General features: G+C 38.7%; 1 protein-coding gene across 1 annotated transcript; it reads right to left on the bottom strand.

The window, feature by feature from the left end:
* Positions 1-580: 580 nt before the first annotated feature.
* Positions 581-19510, bottom strand: serpinb1l3 (serpin peptidase inhibitor, clade B (ovalbumin), member 1, like 3). Its single transcript, XM_061805958.1, has 20 exons — positions 19447-19510; positions 14050-14231; positions 13462-13611; positions 11861-12001; positions 11477-11594; positions 10725-10864; positions 10201-10278; positions 9961-10050; positions 9693-9876; positions 9359-9593; positions 9028-9047; positions 7831-8012; positions 5817-5912; positions 4708-4845; positions 4136-4253; positions 3883-4025; positions 2030-2107; positions 1836-1925; positions 1578-1758; positions 581-1163 (listed from the first exon to the last, which is right to left on the bottom strand). The coding sequence occupies exons 1-20, from the start codon at positions 19508-19510 to the stop codon at positions 937-939; spliced, it is 2655 nt and encodes an 884-aa protein (XP_061661942.1). The 3' UTR covers positions 581-936.
* Between the last annotated feature and the right edge of the window lie 36 nt (positions 19511-19546).

Here is a 19546-nt window from a genome sequence, read left to right as displayed (position 1 = left end):
TACAGAAAAGACATGACGGTGTGGGGGGAAAAAAGCAACTTCCAGCAGAAGCTGAAGAGCAGTAATAACTCCCATTGGCCTTTTTTATAGCATCATAAATAAAACCGACTTCTGCACTTGTCTGCATCCTTCACTTCCTCTCAAGAAATTATTTATCTCACACTTCCCAAAAATAAAAATAATTCATCTGCTGCTGTTTCATTTGAAATGTCATTCATTCGTTTACACAACTGTCCCAAACTACGACATTAAACCCAAAGTACATACCAAAAAGATGATTTTTGGCTCACCATTACACCCGTAGCGATTATACATTCCTGAGGTCTTACCATTAAAATCCCCCCCAGCTGAGGGCAACCCATGACATCAACTACATTTAAATTAAATTGGAAATTAAACACATTGGTATTTGTTTTCAAACACACTTTTATTGGACACATAAACTGTAGTGGATGTACAGACAGCAAAGAACAACTGAGCTGTCGATATTTTTTTTGAGTTCGGTTCATTACAGTATTGGATAGTTTTCTTATTGCATACAGTACAGTATTGGGTATGGGTCCAGTGTAAAAAAAAAAAAAGAGGTGAGTTGTCTTTATTAGATTATTGTCTTTGGTTACATACAATAAACAGAATAATGAGGATGAAATTTGTTGTCCTAACACTGTGGGAAAGTTGAATTGAGACTGCAAAGAAAAGTACAGTCCTGGAAGGCCCGAGACTAAGAAATAAGCACAACCAGATTGCCATGTGCATGTTTACTGAGCAAGGAGCAGTGAGTAATAAATGCAAAGGCGTCCCATAATCACATAGGAGGCCAGAGATTATAAAAACAAGCCACAATTGGAGATTCCCGCAGGGGTGCAGACCAAGTAGCATAACATGAAGCGTAACCTTGCTGGAGATGAGCAACATTGCACCGAAGCACTAAAATGCTCACACAGGGGTGCAATATCGGCCAGCAAAAAGGACAGTCATCGATTGGTTATGCCGGATGAAGAAGAGAAAGGGGTGGTCGGCGATGAATCTGGTTACTGGGAGAGCACAACGCAGCATCATGATGGCAGCAGTGGCTGCGGCAGCCTCGGTTCCCTCCTCGTTCACCTCGACAAAAGCCTTGTGGACCACCTTTGACAACATCAAGTCGTTGGCAGGTGACATGCCTTCGAACAGAAAAGAGAGAAAGTCATGACATATAATATTGCATTTGGCGGATGCTTCAGATCAATCCAGGTGGATTAATTGTACCCAAAAGACAAATCCTTTGAACATAAACGCCACAAACGTTTTAATTTGGGAAATTTTTAACCACCGGCATTCAAGACAACACACAGGAAACCCTACAAGTGAGCGTATGATTGAAATGAATTAAACATTTATTTTTTCTGGGGTGTTAAAAGAAGATAAACAAGTTTCTATGCCTTTTGGCATTTCCATTCTTTTCGAGGCAGAAAGATGATTTGAGAAACGTTTTGAGTTACGACAAGGCTGTCTTTACTAAGCACAAATAGATCAGAACTCAAGGCCAATATTTTGACCGTGATAATATTTGGATATATTCCAGGTACAAGTCTTACCAGAAAAATCACTCCTTGTCATGTCAAAGGCATCCACCATTCCCATGCTGACCAACACATTCTTCATGTCATAGTTCTCCTCCATCTTGAACCGAGGCAGGCCAACCTGGACCTCCACTTCATCCATCATGTCAGGACGGGTCCACTCCACAAAGTTGTTATAGGATAGATTCTGCTCTATCTGAGGTGAATGTGAAATAAAATATAGAAATGTCTGAGTCACTGAGCAATGATGTACTGTTTTTGTGTGTGTCTTACCTTATTCAGACCCGTCGAACTGTCCTCTATATCATTGGGGAGAAAGATGAGCATGCTGAGTTCCTTCCCTTTGTAAGGCATCTCCAAGATCTGCCAATAGATTTTTTTTTTTAATTTTTTTAACATTACCACAAAGATACTTTGTTTTCACATGAAAAAGATAAATGTGACAGATCAGTTAATCCTCTCAATACCTGGCAGTTGGCTTCAGGGATGAAGGTAAGCGGGAATTTGGCTTTCTGGTACATCATCTTCACTGGTTTAGTTGCATTCTAAAAAAAAAAAAAAAACATAAATATAAAATTAATTAAATTAGAAATGCATAGTCGTGGTTGACCACATTGTGTATTACAGGTTTATGAAAATGTACTGTACCATAAAGATGTTGCGCTTTCTTCTTATATACAATTTAAACTTGAAAAATACCTTTACGTCACAAATAATGTTGAAAAAAAAGGTGTATAAATCATTAAAATTCATTGTCTTCATGGACACTAATCAGCGTTTCACATTGTTCAACAATGCTTATTATTGTGGGGTGTTTTTTTTTTTTTTTGCAGTGCAGTAAAACTTCAAAGCATCATACTGAGAGGTATTTGTTATAGTTTGACACACTGATGTAAATAAATGAGGTGACGAAAATATTAGAAACACGTGCTCAACATGCCTGCGACGGTGCTACCTCACTAACACTGAAGAGTTTTGGTAACCTTGGGCCCCAAATCCACACCCTTTCCACTTCCAGTTTGTGAAACTCAAATCCAAATGTGACGTTAAGTCGAAAAGAATGTATGGAATACGATAATTGAAAAGCAAGTGACAATTTACCATCATCCAAATGGAGTACTATCAATCCATAGTATACCTACGCTTTCCTCTTGTGGCATATGTTTTTTCCCTTCATTCTTACACACGCAGTACAACTTTTCACATTTAATGCATCCTCCAATTTCAAGATGAGCTTCAATTCTAATTTAATACCTCAGTATTTAATTGTATACTACATACTTTACCACAGGTGTCAAACTCATGGCCTGGGGGCTAAATCTGGCCCACCATATGATTTTATGTGGCCCGCAAAGCCAAATGCAGAGTTTCCATTTCCATGATTCTTGTAAGACTCTGTACCAAAATTTCAAATGGTCATATATACAAAAAAATGATCACGTTGAGATATTACAAGCACTTTTGTGTCACCAAACATGAATAGTTGGAAAACATGTTACCCTTGATTTCTGATTTGGATTCTGGTTCATAAATTGATTATGTAAACACGATGAGACGATTAAACATTTTTGTTTCACAGTCAAAACGGCCCTCTGAGGCTACAATGTGGCTCGCAGGAAAAATGAGTTTGACATCCCTGCACTATACTATAGCAGGTCCTGCCATTATTTCCACAAATAAAGTGCAGAAGAGCTTCCAATTATTGTATTATCAGTTCAAAGTGAATACAATTTTTTTTCTCGGGCCACATCTTCAACATTCTGTCACCATTGCAATGTTGCGACAAATAATTGTATTAATTCAGCAGCTGCTTTTTGAAAAACATTTTTTTTTCCACCAAATGACTTATTTGATTATGGATAAACACTGCAATTAAATATTAATGCCTTTTTGCTGTATTTAGCCATTGATCACTGATGAGTCACCACCCTGGTTGTGACAAGTTCAAACAATTCAGAGCAAAGTTTACCTCATCTTTGTTCCATCTGTGAATCATTTGGCAGTTGCGTCAGACTAAATCAGCGCTTCGTCCACTTGGGCGTGCCACCGATTGAGCAATGTGAAATTTCACATGTTTGAATCACACACTGACACTTTGGGCAGTTTTAAACCCGGATTAGGGGACTATTCCGTTCTTTTATGTCCTTGTGTGTGAGACAAACCATTTCACATGTACTACACTTAACAAAAGTGAGGAGGTGTGTATTATGAACAAGAAACCAGGAAGGAAAATAAAAACAATTCTACCTTACAAAGGTTCCAGCCACATTAACACTTTCCATTGTTCTACTGAGTGCGGAATGTGTCTCTAGAGTGTCACCTTGTTCAGCCTAAACTGAGCGTCATATGTTGCGCTCTCGTTGAATTTTTTGTTCCAGTCGCCTTTAAAGTAGATGGCATTGACCAACACTAGCCTGGTCATGTTGTCCAACACACCCTGGGCCAGGACATCCTTAATTTTTCCTGGTAACCAACAGAGACAAAAGAGCCAGACGAGTTTAACTGTTTAGTGCGGAAACAAAATGTAGCAAAATGGCGTATGTATTCTGTGAGTGAGTGTGTGTAAAGCGCACCTTGCGTCTCCTTTTCCACCCATTGGTTGATATTGACCCTGGCTGCCTCGTGGTTTTTAATAAAGTCCACAGTCTCCAGCTCTGCTTTGTAGTGCTTTCTTGTTTCAGATAGAAAATCCTGAAAATATTAACAAGCACTTTTTAAAAAAAATCACCATCACAATCGTAAATAAGAATCCCGACCTTATTAGGTAGACTTGCAAAATGTACAGCGATCCAATACAGGGTCCTCTACCAAGAATCCAGCCTTTGCAAAGATAATGCACAGTTTTGACAGTGTCACATAATAAGTCATCCATCCATTTTGTTTTGCCACTTATCCTCACGAGGGTAGCAGTGAATCATATAGATATAGGTAGAGCATTTTTTTTTTTTTTTTTTTTTTTTTGGTTTGTTTGTGTTTTACAATAGAAAACCTGTGGGAATGGTTTACCGGCTGTCACTTCGTCATTTATCATCCATTCACTCAATGCTTTCAAGATTTTTATCTTTGCCTTTCATTCACTTCTGCCCAACTTGCCCCAAGCAACACCTGTCTCCTTCAAAAAAGCACCGTATGCTGCAACACAAACCTCAACAAACTGGTAAGACTGCTCCCCGTACAGTCTATTGGCAACGCTGAGGGCATAGAGTGCGCCAGGCTTGTTCAGCTCAGCCAGCAGTTTAGCAAAGTTGGCGTGGACATCATCCTGGCCTTGGGTTTTCAGACCCTGCGGACCAACACAGCAAAAGGTTAGAGAGCAATCTAGTTTGATAGCATCGTATTGACTGAACTGAATAGCTCTGTGCCTATGTTGACCTGCAAACAGTGAAAATCAATGGGCTCGGTTTTGGTGTAGCGCTGGAAAGATAGAAAACCTTTACAAAGATATACACATGCAATGCCACCACCAAACCTTTACTATGTAACCCCTCAAATACTGTAGATGGTTAAACGTTTGAAGAGGTATTATTTGTGTTAGATAGAACATATTTTGGGACTGTAAATGAAAGAGGATTGTGACATTTGAACTAGAAAATGGGAATTTTACCCCAAGAAAAATGGCGGACGGAAAATGTTCGGTATCAATTAATCAATTCTGGAATGGGAGACACTCCTCTGAATGTTGTGAACTCCTGTTTCTGTGCCAGTGTTAAAGAGAGGAAGAATGTTGAAGAAGTTGGCGTATCAAAAGTGTGCATGAATGTAGCTCAACTTCCTCTTGCTGTTCTTCTTGTGTTGCAAATGAATCAGTTCAGCAGCGCCGCTGCTACTGTTACTGATTAATCAGTTATTGTTTCAGCACAACCGACAGCATTCATAGCAAGCAATTAATCGATTAAGTGGTGATCAGCTCATCCATTATACAAAGAATAAAAGAAAACCTGTTATTTTGTGTATGGTGCATTGTGAAATTTCCGTCTTATTGTCACATTGAAGTTCTGAGCAGCCACACCAGGAAGAAACCATAAAAGAACAAGATAGCGCCTCTTTCCTGTACATCATGCAATGGCGTTAGGTGTTGCATAATGAGCCAAAGTTTCACCATAAAACACTTTAAGGTGCTCCTTTACAAAATACAGAACGAGAACCAGTGTTTCCCCGCAGCACTCACCCGGTTTCAACTAGGACCACCCAGGCCAGCAGTTAGTAAAATGTTATACATGCTTCCAATATTCTAGTTGCTATATATGTTACCACCTTCAGCAGAAACAGTGGCAGACTGGACTGGACCTGTTGCTGCATTTGCATTTGCATAGGCGGTGGCTGGAGCTCGGGCTCAGTGAAACGGAGTACCTAGAGGGTGCAAGTGGTTTTGTTCAATGAGATAAACATTGAGATTTGTGCAGGATATGGCAACGTGATGCTTCCGGGGATAAGTGCAAGTGGGTCGGTACCCTTAGATGAGCAACCTCAAAAAGAGTTTAGGCGCTAAAACACAAGCATTATTGATGCCAAAGTACAACTCTGTCAAATAACCCAGAACCCCACTCGTCCAACATGCTGCCTGTACCTGTATGATGAAAAAAAAAGTTGACTCTACACTGACTTATATACAATTTCAGTAAGATGGAGGTGAACAGTTTTCCAGCTTAATGAATGCCTCGTTATTATATTTACACAGCCATGCCAATGACATTTTATCCAAATAAATAATAAAAAAAAAAGATGACCAAAGGAGTTGTGCCACAGCAGGGGTCCATCCTTTTATCTTAAGTAGACTTGACTACTGTAATGGTCTTCTGATTGGACTCCCAAAAAAAGAGTATTAAACAGGTGCAGCTCATTCAGAACGCTGCAGCTCGCATTCTGACCAAAACAAAGCGGTCAGAGCATATACTGTAACTCTAATCCTAAAGTCCTTGCAGTGGCTTCCAGTCAGCTTTAGAATAGATTTTAAAGTTCTGGTACTGGTCTATAAATCAAATTTAGGTCCTGAATACATGAAAGAAATGCTTATGAATTACAAACCCAGTAGAGCTGTGAGAGCGACTGACTCAGGTCAAATAGTGGAGTGCAGCGTCCAAAGCAAACATGGTGAAGCAGCATTTAGCTATTATGCTACACACAAATGGAATAAGATGCCAAAAGAGTGTGGTTTTTAAAACCAGGTTGAAAACTCTTCTTTTTTTTCTCACGCTTTTTAGAATATATCCGCGTTTTGATCATATTACTTGCACTGTATGCAGTTTTAACTGTCTTTTTCTAAATATTTTGTTTGTCATTTTTATTGTTTTTATCCCGTTTTAAATGTTTTATCTCTATGTTTTCAAATACCTTTAATCATGTAAAGGACATTGAGTTACCTCGTGTATGAAATGCACTATACAAAAAAATTTGCTTTGCTTTGCTTAGATGTACCTGTAACTTTTCAGAGATGACTACCTATTCCGAATTTTTAACAATTACTGTGCCCATCCCTCGTCTACACAACAGCAACCACATTTCTAAATAAAAGGTGTCTGGTCTCCCAGTGCCAAATGTTTTGGCTGTTGAGCGTCTGTTCATTAGAGACGGAGCGAGTTTCAAAACATCCATTGCCACACAACTTGCCCTCTCTGCCCCTGGATTTTAGCTGCTGTCAGCACCTTAACATGGGGCTGAATGCCAAACGTTACACTGACTTTTCTTTCACCAACTTTCTCAACACGGTTTGCAGTCATGCACACACACACACACACACGCACACACTACTTCCAGCAGCTCTAACTTATCAGGGTGTGGCTTTACTTTGGCGAGCCTTTTATCAAATTGCACATGGCGTCTGCATTATCAAGTTTCACCTACATTCCAATAATTACTGAATAGATCCGTTTGTCACTATACGGGCAGGGTTATACTATTGTAGACACACTGGCAATGATGAAAAATGAACTCAATAGTGACTTTTTTTATGATAAAACATTACAAATGTTTGTTTTCATATACAGCCGTGGTATACTATCTTTTAACATGCATACAGATCAGGTGGACTAAATTGAGAATCTATCGTAGTTCATAATTTCAAGTGAAATACTGTCAAAGGAAACTTTTTTTTTTCCAATTGATTTTTTTCATTTCTGTAAACTTTTGTCATGACGACTGCACTTTAAGCAATTCCCACACAACTATTGTGGGATCATATCATAACACAAAGACAGGGAACAAGTGCAGAACAGAGTGATTATTCATAAATTTTACTGTGTGCATGAGTGTGGGTGCAGGCATCTGGTACCTTAGACATTTGTGTGGCCGTGTTGCCCCCCGACCCCAGCATCACCATGGCCAGGGCGGAGGAGATGCTCAAGGGGGAGAAGAAGATATTTGCGGCTTTGTCATTATCACTCAATCTTTTCAGCAAATCCAGGCAGAAGTTGGTGGTGGCCGTGGATACACTTGTTGATGATGCCATTGTGTCTGAAACAAACACACAAAAACACAGAAAATAAACAATGATGAAATCTTTTGTGTGGGTGTCATACATTTTTCTGGAACTGTTGTAGACTTTAGCAGTTCCCCGGAGATAAACTTACTTAGTACTCAATACTGTATATAACTTCATCACTAGCAGAATGCAACTCTGGCAAAAACAGCGAGAGAAAGAAAAAAATCCACTGCAAGATATTAACTTGAACAATATAAAATTTAGAGATAACTTCAAACTCAAGGCTGGACTTTGGGGCCAATGCTTCTGGGTGTGTTTGTGTCACAATCGTAGAGCGTTTTACGGGGGGAAATAAATAAATAAATATATATATATATATATATATATATATATATATTCCAGAGCTGTAAATATAAAACAGTATCCTATTTTGATACCATATGTTGTTACACCAATCATGTCCAAACTTCGCGATGAAATTTAATCTATAGCATTTAAACAATTGCAAGATCGCTTTCTGTCTACAACGTACACATTGTTTCAGAAGTGAATGATTACTTACTGACAGGCGACTTTCCTCAAGCAGTCAGTTACAGTAAAAACGGAGGCTGTCAATTTGTGTTTTGAACACTTTTTTTTTTTTACACTGACCCGCCCAGAAACGTCATCGGAAAAGCGCTTCCCTGTTCGCTGCCGTCATTCGACGGAAGCCGAAAGGAAAAAGCGACCAGTAAGTAAAGTTAGATATATTCATTTATAAATATTTAAACGCAAAGCTACCATATTAATATTTACGTCCCAGTAAATAAAATTACAGATGGTCAGAGTCTTTATTTTGTTCAAAATTGATTAGGGTCTTATGTTCAGGAACAAAACAAAAGAATAATTAAGCCGAATAGTTTGACACTTGTTTTAATTATTGATTATGAGTATTGTCAATATTATCGTTAAGCGCACAATGAAGCAACTTTATGTTTCTGGTTTTCCCATGACAAATAAATACTTGAATAATTTAGCAAGCCACCGTATTTCATGTTCAGGTCTTACAAGCAGAGAAGTCGTATACTCTTGAGCAAGATAGTGAACCCTCAGTTGTTATGTGAGTTGAAGATTAAAATTGTATATAAAAAAAAAAACAGCACACACAATTTAATGGCAAAACCTGGATATAAATATTTATTCCACTTCCCTTGCTAACATCGAAATATAAAATATCCCAGAGACACTTTCCACTTTACGACTAGTGAATGACATGATTACACTAGAAAATAGATGCATAGACACTATATTCATCCTGTAAAGGAAATTATATGGTGAAATAAAAAAGCTACAGTGATGTTACATGAATTCATTGCAGAAATACGCAGTAGGAGTTTACTCAGGGGATGTGTATTGACCAGCAAACAGGATTGTGTTGGAGGGGTTATGTCGGATGAAGAAGAGGAAGGAGTGGTCAGCAATGAAGGTTTTGGAAACTTCCGGTGGACCGATTGAGGTGACTTCCACAACAACGACAGCAGTGGCTGCAGCAGCCTCGGTTCCCTCCTCATTGACCTCCACAAAAGCCTTATGGATGACTTTTGACAACGCCAGGTCATTTGCAGAAGTCATGCCTTAAATCAATAAAAAGGGAAAAAAAGTCTGCTTCAATAATTCTAATCTTTTTGTCTGTACTACAACCAGCAGCCAGACATGATTCGTGCATTTCTTACCTGAGAAGTCACTCTTTTCCTCATCAAAAGCATCCAACATGCCCATGCTGACCAGGACTTTCCCCAAGTTAGAAGTCACCTCCAGTTTGAATCGAGGCAGCCCCACCTGAACCTCAACTTCTAACTCCATGTGGTCTGAACGAGTCCACGTCATCATTTTTTCATAGGTGAGCTCCTGCTCCAACTATCAAAGTGACAATTATCAAAACAATTAGCGTATCTGTTAAATTTTGTGTGTTTTTCCTAATTGAGTATGTCATGTTTTTACCTTCTCCAAACCTGTTGTGTCATCCTCTATTTCATTGGGCAGGAAGATGAGCATGCTTACGTCTTTCCCCTCATAAGGCATCTCTAGGATCTGTTCAAAGTTATTTGCAATTGAAGAATTACCAACTACAGAAATAATTGTTGATCTCAAACTTATTCGTGTTTGCTGGTACTTGATTTTGATTGGTACGGAAGTAATGGCTCTTGGAATAATTTCGAAAATAAAACTTGTTTTTATTACCTGGCAGTTTACTTCTGAGATGAAGGCGTAATTGAATTTACTCTTCTGGGACATCATCTCCACTGGTTTGGTGGCATTCTGAAGTTAAGAGGAAAAATAGACGGGTTGCCAGACAGTTACATAGAGAAAAACAAGAATTCACCTTTTGCACCTTTGAGTAATTTAAGGTCTTACATTTAACTTGACATGCATGTTTTTGGAATGTTGGGGGAACCGGAGAAACCAGACAAAACCCATGCAAGCACGGGGAGAATATGCAAAAACTGGAATTTAAGTCAATTTTGTTTAGATACTGTAGATGTTTATACACAGCCAGCCCGAGGCATAAACAATTTTAACAGCTGTTTGACCCAAAATCGTCAGTACTGTATTTTTAAAAACCACATTAAACTCTGGGACCCATAAAGGATTGAGATAATAATAACGATAAGTTTTCACTCTCAAGTCACAGACTCGCAGGTGTAAAGTGTACGGTCCAAAATCCAAAAAGGAAAATCATCTTCCTTATTGTTGGACAATTTTACCTTATTGATTTTAAATGGAGCTTCACGAGTCAAGTCTTTGTTGAACTCCTGTTGCCATTTGCCTTTGAAATAGATGGCGTTGACCAGCACCATTACGACTTCTTCTTTGAGCTTTTGGTTGATCAGGTCCTTGATTTTACCTGGTGAATGTTATTGACCTCATTACATTTTTGACAAGACCTATACAAACAGCTGCAGTACAAAAGATATGGTCCACACAATGATATTGTGCTGCACAAAAAAAAAAAAAGAAAATGTTAATCACAGGCAGATCTGGGTTTTACATGCTTCCTGAGAGCGGGAGGAATCAAACATTGGTTCAAGTTCGTACAGGTTTGGGAGCAACATAACGTCTCTTTTTTTTTTTCCACGGAAGTACGTGCTTATTTCAGCAAGACAAGCCGCATTCTGCATGTTACAACATTGTTAGTTTGTGGTAAAAAGTGTATTCGATTGGCCATCTTCTCCAAGCTCTTGCGAGTGTTTTCATTTTGTATTTGTGTGTTCTGGTCATCCTTTTCGAGATAACTCTGACAAGAAAAATATATTTTATATTTTTTGTTATAAATCTCTTGTAACTCAAAGTACTTCTCTCATATTATGGCTGGAGGAGGAAAAAGACAAATATATATACTTGACAAGATTAATTTAGGAATCATGTATAAATAAAACACGAAATTGTGGACTTTTACAAAGTTCTAATGAAACATGTTTTTTTTTCAAACATGTGCATGTAAAAGAAAGCAAAGCACCTTGTGTTTTCTCTTCCACCCAGCTGTTAATTTTTTCCCTGGCCGACTCTTCATTTTCCTTGAAATCCAGGGACTCAAGTTCAGCTTGGTAGTACTTTCTTGTTTCTGAAAGGAAGCCCTGGAAAGTATGATAATGTGAAGGTCTGCACAGAGCCGTCAAACTCTAACGTGAAGCAAGTCATGAAACAAAATCCAATATTTGATTGCCTCCCTTATGGTTTCTCCAGTATACGTGTGCTTACTCTCAAAGAAAGATGTGTGATGGGTATACAGTACTTAGTGCCGTTACAATAATAGTGAAATAATATGGCCTAAAAGGTTACAAATTAATCAATTATGTTGTTTCTTTTTGCTTCTCACAAAAACCGGAAAGCACACACACACCTCATCAATTGGGTAGGATTGCTGCACATACAGCCTGTTGGCAAGGCTGAGGGCATACCCAGGTTTTGTTTTGTTGAATTCAATCAAAAGTTGTTGAAAGTGAGCGTGGACATCATTTTCACCGTCGACGCGTTTCAGAACCTGTGAAGAAATAGAGGAACCTCACTGACACACAGTACCACAAAACCGTGGATTACGTTAGTTTGGATACTTTGTTTTATATGACCAGAAAAGACACTAAAGTTATCAGCAATCTCAATGCCACAGTGTCATAATATTAAAGTATTAAAGATCAATTTCATGGGGATCTTGACATTTCCCTGCTAAAAATTTTCTATAGAACATTCTAAACGACTATAGAACTTTAGGACCCAAGTCCTATAGAATTTCTATAGAAATTATTTTGTTCCGTAGAAATTCTATAGAAAATCACAGCCAAAGTTCAATAGAACAAGTTGTTCAATACAAATTCTATAGAATTTCCATAGACAATTTTTAGCAGGGTTTGATATTTGATTTGTTTACATTTCTGTGGATTTACAATGTTGTCAGCCAAGCAAAACCACCAATGAAAACAATGTCACAATATATTCACTGGTCTTTTCTCAATGTCACAAACAAGCCCTATTATAAATATTTCACTTTCAAATGGTTCTGTTTTCACTGTTGGACTGATTTTTTTTTTCTGTGGTAGATAATTGCTGTCATCAGTCATGGTTCTCTGATCATGTCTTGTTTCTTGTTGGGGTGAGTGTGTTTCTTTGTTACTTTGAATCTTGTTTTTGAACTTTGCTATTTACCCCCCCACACATATCATACACCATATCGCGCAGCCCTTTTTTTTTGCAGGGGGTGACTTGTGCAGTCCTGCATCTGCTACCTCTTGCCTCCAACACCACTAAAAGCTCATTGTGACACTTATTTGAAGAATTATTCACTATCTGGAATTCGTGTTGATTTCACTGCCCCCGTCTTGTGCTCGAATCTCGAGTTTTTACTCACAACTCAAAGCAAAACAGCTCTCTCTCCAAATCATGTAAAACTCTTAAATCATGGTGCCGCTTGTAATTTGAGATTTGATAAAGCTCGTGAGTTGTGGTCTTTCATTACATATTCAGTGTTGTGTGGATAGGTTTCCAATGATGCCATCTTGTGTGTCGTAGAGGTCAGAGAACACAGGTGATAGGTGAAGCGTGAATGTTTTTTTATATCGTCAATTCATCTGATTGGTCTCAAGGTGGTGGTGAAGTCATTGGAAACCTGTGTTGGTCCATGCTATGTGCTATTATTTGAAGCTATAAAAAAAATAAAGATAATTTCAAATGGCTAAAGTAAAACTGTGCCAAACAAATATGCGTCCATCTAAGATGACACGCTGTGGCGACCCCTGACGGGACAAGCCAAAGGGAAAAGAAGAAGAAGAGCTTGTCTCATTTAACTAGACAAAGGCAAACTACACCCTGGTTGGGCTGCCCGGCAACCGCAGCAGGAACAAATACACACCTACACTCACGTATCAGGAACGTATTACACCCCCGCTACCAGAAGCCATGTGCACTTTGTGTCAGATAACTATTATTGGAGTTGTTGGCTTTTCACACCTGTTTTAGATAATGTGGCAACCTGCTGGACTGTTGCAGCTGGCTCCGCATCTGCTCTCTCGTCTTTATTTGCGTTTGCATTGAGGAGTGCGTCGCCATGTTTTCTTGTTTTTCCTCTGTCGGTTGCGTTGCCTTCGTGAAGTAGAGGACCTGTGGGCATGCTCAAAGTCACATAGAGTTGCGAGAAAATGTCTGGACATTTTGGAATTACCTAGATTTCTGCATGTGTAGGACTTGAAATGTGAATGGACCTTCGTGCAAGTTAAAACTGTTTTTCTTTCCCCTAAACAGTTCTCTTAAACTGATAAAGCGCAAAAACACAAATTACTTTTTTTAGCCTAAACCTCCCCATGACAGGAAATATATGTTGTTGTTTTTTTTTTTTTTAAACCAAGCCAGTAAAACTGAATACAATAAACTTAGTAATGTGATTCCACACCTCCCCCGCTGCAACACTATTCCAATCCCACAATGATTGCTTTGCATCCAGTCTTAGCTTGAATTTGTGCCTGCGTCAACATGTTTGATGAAATGATGAACTGTTGCTCGGCACAAATGGCAGCGCATGTGCGCAACTGTGGCCATTACCTCTGACATTTGTGTGGCCGTGTTACCCCTGGCCCCCAGCATCGTCATGGCCAAGGCTGAGGAGATGCTGAAGGGGGAGAAGAAGATGTTTGCGTTCTTGTCCTTCTCACTGAGCTTTTTAAACAAAGCCAAGGAGAAGGTTGCGTTGGCTTCGGCAGGAGGGTTTGCTGGCGCCATTGTGTCTGATGGGAAGAAGAGAAAACGCAACATTTACCAGAATGACACATCACCAAATCTTTCAATTTTTTATTTATTTAACATGAGGGTATGCCCCATCGCCTGCATGTCTTTGCTAAATTATCATTAAGATGCATGCAAACTAAGACCAATTGAAAAAAATATCCCCACATCGGCAAGAAGTGTACTTAATGTTTGTATGCAAATAAAGAAACAGAAAAGAACCCTTACTTGGAAGTCAAAGTCATGCATATAACTTTTAATTGCACTCAATGTTAAACATTTCTATCACCTTCAATAATTAAAAAAAATGAAACTACATCAAATACCATGTTCAAGGAACAGTGATGTGAATATATTACAAGATGTTAATAATTTACATTTTAAGATTTCAATCTTAAGACAATATGCTGTACTTACAGAGAGTCTGCTTCAAGTTAAGGAAAACCTGTTCTGATGAAGCTAATTTGGGATTGTTGTACACAAATGCCACTCCCAAATAGGTTTGGTAACCTCCTGAGAAAATGGTTCGGATTCACACCCAGCAGTGGAATGACTTTAGTCTGCGCCACATTCAAACCCAGGGCAGACGCTGTTCTTCTACAGGTCTGACGCAGGACATGGGCAGACCAATAAGCAAGTAGAAATAAGTAAATAGAAATAAAAAGGGAACTCCCATTAAAAGAAGATAGAATGAACAAACCATTTCATAGAAAATGCACAGTGCAGAATATTGATTAAAGTTTGCAGGGCTTCAAGGCAGTGATTTATCTCGTCCTCATTTTAGCTCTCGTAGAAAATATGGAGATATAGTTAAAAAAATGAGTCCATGTTTGCTGTGATCAAGCAGTACAAAGCATCTTCACACAGTTGATCACACCGATCTCATCTTCAGTGCCCTTATGAAGTTGTCGGATATTGGCAAAAAATGGGACGACTTGTCGCATGAGTCAATCCAGAGCCTTCCAAACTTGAAGTACCCTTTGAATTTGTAGGCAATTTAATGACTGGGATGTTTCCAACTTTCAGGAATTTTGCACAGATCCATGCTACACGTGGTCGTACATTGTCGCACTGCAACTCGTTGTTGATTTAAAATGCCAATAACAATAAAACGCACCTGTTTGGAGTCTTTAACCTAACCCCGTCGCCACCGAGAGCCACTTGATCCACAAATTGGCAAACCCCTCACCCAAATGACGCCAGAGAAGTTGTCGCGATTGATTGAGAGCGTTTGCCAACTCCAGTCGGTTCCATTGACAAACTACACTAAAGTTGAGACCATGATAAAGAGATTAAAGACGCAGGTGATCTTACCTGAGAGGGTTTCAGACAGGTTACACAGAAATGATTTGGCTATGCAAACCAATTATTTCTGCTGCTGCAAGGTGGCCGGTATCAGGCGATCTTGAAGGTAAAGATGGATTTGGAGGTACAGGTACTTCCTTTCTTCCACAGTGCTTTCCTTTTTTTCACTTCAAGTGTTCCCAAATCAGATGAATGGGTGAATAAACTGCAGGGTTTGCATTCCGGTGAAGCATTTTAAATCAAAGTGTTGACCTGAGTAACACCATAAGATAAACACCCAAACAATCGTACTTGTGATTCGAACATTGTAACAATATGTTGGTCTCAAATCAGAGGCAATGGTCATACGAGTATAATTTATCCTATGGTTTTAATTTAAATAATTCCACTGCCTTGTTTTAAAATTACTGTATACAAGATCAACTCTCCCTGCTAGAAATAAAAATTCTATAAAAATTTCATAGAAATCTATAGATTTCTATAGAATTCCTACAGAACAACTTGTTCTAGAGCCCTTTGGCTGTGATTTTCTATAGAATTTCTACAGAACAATGGAATTTCTATAGAAATTCTACAGGATTTGGGTCCTAAAGTTCTATAGTTTAGAAATTCTTTAGAAATGTTCTATAGATTTTTTTTTAGCAGGGCTGGATGGTCACATACTGTATAATAATGTGGTAAGATTGATAATTTTATAGTATGTTATCTCACAAAATACAATATTTTGTCACAGTAAATAGAATTTCAATTTGAGTACTTATTTTTTTATCACAACTTTTTACTTCTCCTCCCCTCATTTGCAAACAGATCTGTTACTGCTTACTTTGTCGAAATACGCCTGTAACCTTTTCTAATATTAATCTAGATGTGAGCAATCTTAAGTTTGATCTTGTGATCTTGGTGTCTTGTGAGGCGTAAAAAAACTAAACCAAAACAAACAAACAACCCCCCCCAACAAACAGGGAAAGCAACTAAATGGAGTAACATGAAGGGGGGGGGGCACTTATGATGGAGACAACAATTTCATAGAAAGCAAGATAACTGTACTTTTTAACATTTACTCAAACAGCATACATCAGTTGAATCAATACTTATACTTTTTCTTTTTTTATTTTTTTTAACAAATATCTGGATGTAAGTACATGCTGAGTGTACTCTCTTGGAAAAAAGGAGATTATTTTCAATGTTGGTTTGAAATCAGAGGCAACAAAACACTATGGACCGGATTTATAATTTTGACACAGGTGCTCTCGTACTGTGCAAGCTAAATTTGTCCTGTACACTAATATTTACTTGTTGTGATTTACATCATTGCTTGGACTATTTGGCCCACTGTCCGAATCCACCTACGCGGTTATAGCGCCCCCTGGCGGCAGTGTTAAATCACTGCTGCAGTTGTGGAATGATATTCAAGCATGCTAACATGATACAAAGGAACAGATGACCGTGTGATGTCTTGTGACATGGACAAACAGCAACAAGACACGTGCGTCTGTTTGAGCATGTTCAAAACATTTTGGTGAAGGGCAACGTTGCATGGCTCGCGGTAAGTCAGACGTTTTTGGCTATACGTCATTTTAACTGCCTGGTATCCACACGAGCTAGCTAATAACATGGCACTGTAAATATGACTTGCAACTCTCAATTCAATATCGGAAGTGCTCCTTAGTGGCAAAAAGATTTTTTTTTCTTTAGTATAACGTTACTTAGATCCTCGACTGTTTTAGTGCTTTAAAACGAATTTGACTCAACCAGGTGGTAGTGGTGACTGACTGATTGCACTGGCTAGCTTACAACGTTAACTGGTGTGGATGTCTTATTATGAAACGTTTTGCTTTCCATTACAATATCTGTTTAAAAGTTTACATGCAGACTTAAAAGTAAGTGGAAGAGTGCGAAACTGCGCGCCACTACCACGTAAACTTAGTTGTGGTGGAGAATGGAGAACTGGGCCCTCATTCATCAAGCTTGCATACGCCCAGAATTGTGCGTAAATACTGCGTGGGAACATTTCTACGCAAAGTACGAGATTTATGAAATTGGATTTATGCTTGGGGACGTGCGTCAATTTACAAACCCTCTGACCACACATAATAGTAGTAGGGACCGCCAAGGGGTTTTAAATAATGGTTCAAATAATGTATTCTACGTACCAAATCATTCCTTGGACTGTGGGCAATGACAAAAATACAAAAATATTAATTACCTATTAATATTGTTGGTCTACATGCTCAAAAGAACAAGAAAACCACATGCGAAAAAATTGTGGGTCTTTTTTTTTTTTTTTTTGCAAAAATTTGAAAGAATTGGTCCCAGCTTGTTTAATGCTATGTAATGAATATTCTGTCAGTTTCTGTGTTCTAACTTTTCATTCAAGTCATACATTAATGCATCAGATGATAAATGATCCCATCCTTTTACGAAATATTGTTCAAAGCCCAACAAGAAATGGGTTACATGTGTAATTTCCCTTAAGTTCGCCCATGATAACTAAGCAAAAAGTAGACTTCCTTAAGATTTGAAAGTTCCTGTGACTACAAAGATTGACACCAAAGGTGTCTTAAACTTAGGAAAAGTCCATGACTTTATCTGAAAGTTCACAACTTGCTTTATTCCTTAATTTCACAGGAAGTCCACAGCTGACTATTTGAAAGTCCAAATGTCAGTACTGTCACTACTTTGATGCTGAAAATAAATACATAGTACAACAAATTAAGCAAAGTGATGGTTCAATGAACAATTAACCTGCGACAAAGACCTGTGAGTATGAAAAAGGATATTGAATACTGATCGTGTCCCTCATGGTTTGACGCTGCGATTATAGTTGCTCTTTCATCATATTGCTATATTTTTGCTGTCCACGAGCGCTAACTAAATGTGTCAAGCAGCTGGATTGGATAGAGTATTTGGTTTCATTCCAGTATCCAAGAGTACGTGGAAAGCGTCATGGGTTGGGGACCTATGTCAAGTGTCAACTTTTGATCTGGCCATGTGCAGTAATAAAAAATGAATACATACGCAAACGGTCTATTGTGAAAAGCCTGATACTATTTAACACATTTACAATGATATAAAACAATAAACATTTCTTACATTTTGTATCAGAATTTGTCAGACATTTAGTATGCTCCTTTGGAAGAAAACTGGCCCCTAATAGGACACGTGCACAAAGCACTAACAGGAAAGTATGACTGACATTAAGATTATTTTCCTGCTTTTCCCACCAGGCGCAATCCGTGTCCCTTCCTTGATTTATTAATTTTGAACTTTTAGTGGCGATACTGTGGATGAGTGGTAAGCCAATCCTCCTCGGCGGTTCAGTGGTTGAGGTACAAATCCAAGGTCTGGTGCGGAGGTGACATTCTTCTCATGCTTCTGTGCATTTCCTGTTATATTCCAAAAAATGCGCATGTTGGGTTCATGAAAGACTTTAAATTCCGCTTGGATGTGAAGACGAAAGTGAATCTAAATTTGTCGAAACATGCTGCGTTTGGCTGCCGACCTGTCCTGGGTGGACCCTACTCTTGCTTGAAATCACCTGGTATAGGCTTCAGCACACCAAGTCGTGACTAATGAGGATAAGATGCATAAAAGATAGATGGAATTGCATGAAGTGTTATGTACAGTATTTTCCTCACTATAAGGCGCACCTAAAAGCCTTTAATTCTCTCAAAAGCTAATGGTGGGCCGTATAATCCCGTGCGCCTTATATATGGATCGATATTGAGCCTTTGGTGCAGCTCCATCTAATTAATGCATAACATAACTCCACCCTCGACTGAAGCGTCTATTCTATGCACCTTATAATGCAGTGCGCCTTATAATGCGGTGCGCCTTATAGTGCGGAAAATAAGGTAATCCATATTTCCTAGAAGCTTGTAGGTATGATGATAAAACATGTACAGTACATACCAAATATTGTGTGAAATTTTGTCCAGGTTGTTGAACGTCGTCGCCGGCCCCTCTGATTGAGCATTGCTGTCAGGCTCCTGCATCAATCCGTCCCACAGAA

Source organism: Syngnathoides biaculeatus, chromosome 19 (genome assembly GCF_019802595.1).
Source record: "Syngnathoides biaculeatus isolate LvHL_M chromosome 19, ASM1980259v1, whole genome shotgun sequence".
Taxonomy (NCBI): domain Eukaryota; kingdom Metazoa; phylum Chordata; class Actinopteri; order Syngnathiformes; family Syngnathidae; genus Syngnathoides; species Syngnathoides biaculeatus.
Note: the sequence above shows the minus strand (reverse complement) of the source record. Positions and strands in the feature narration are given on the sequence as shown.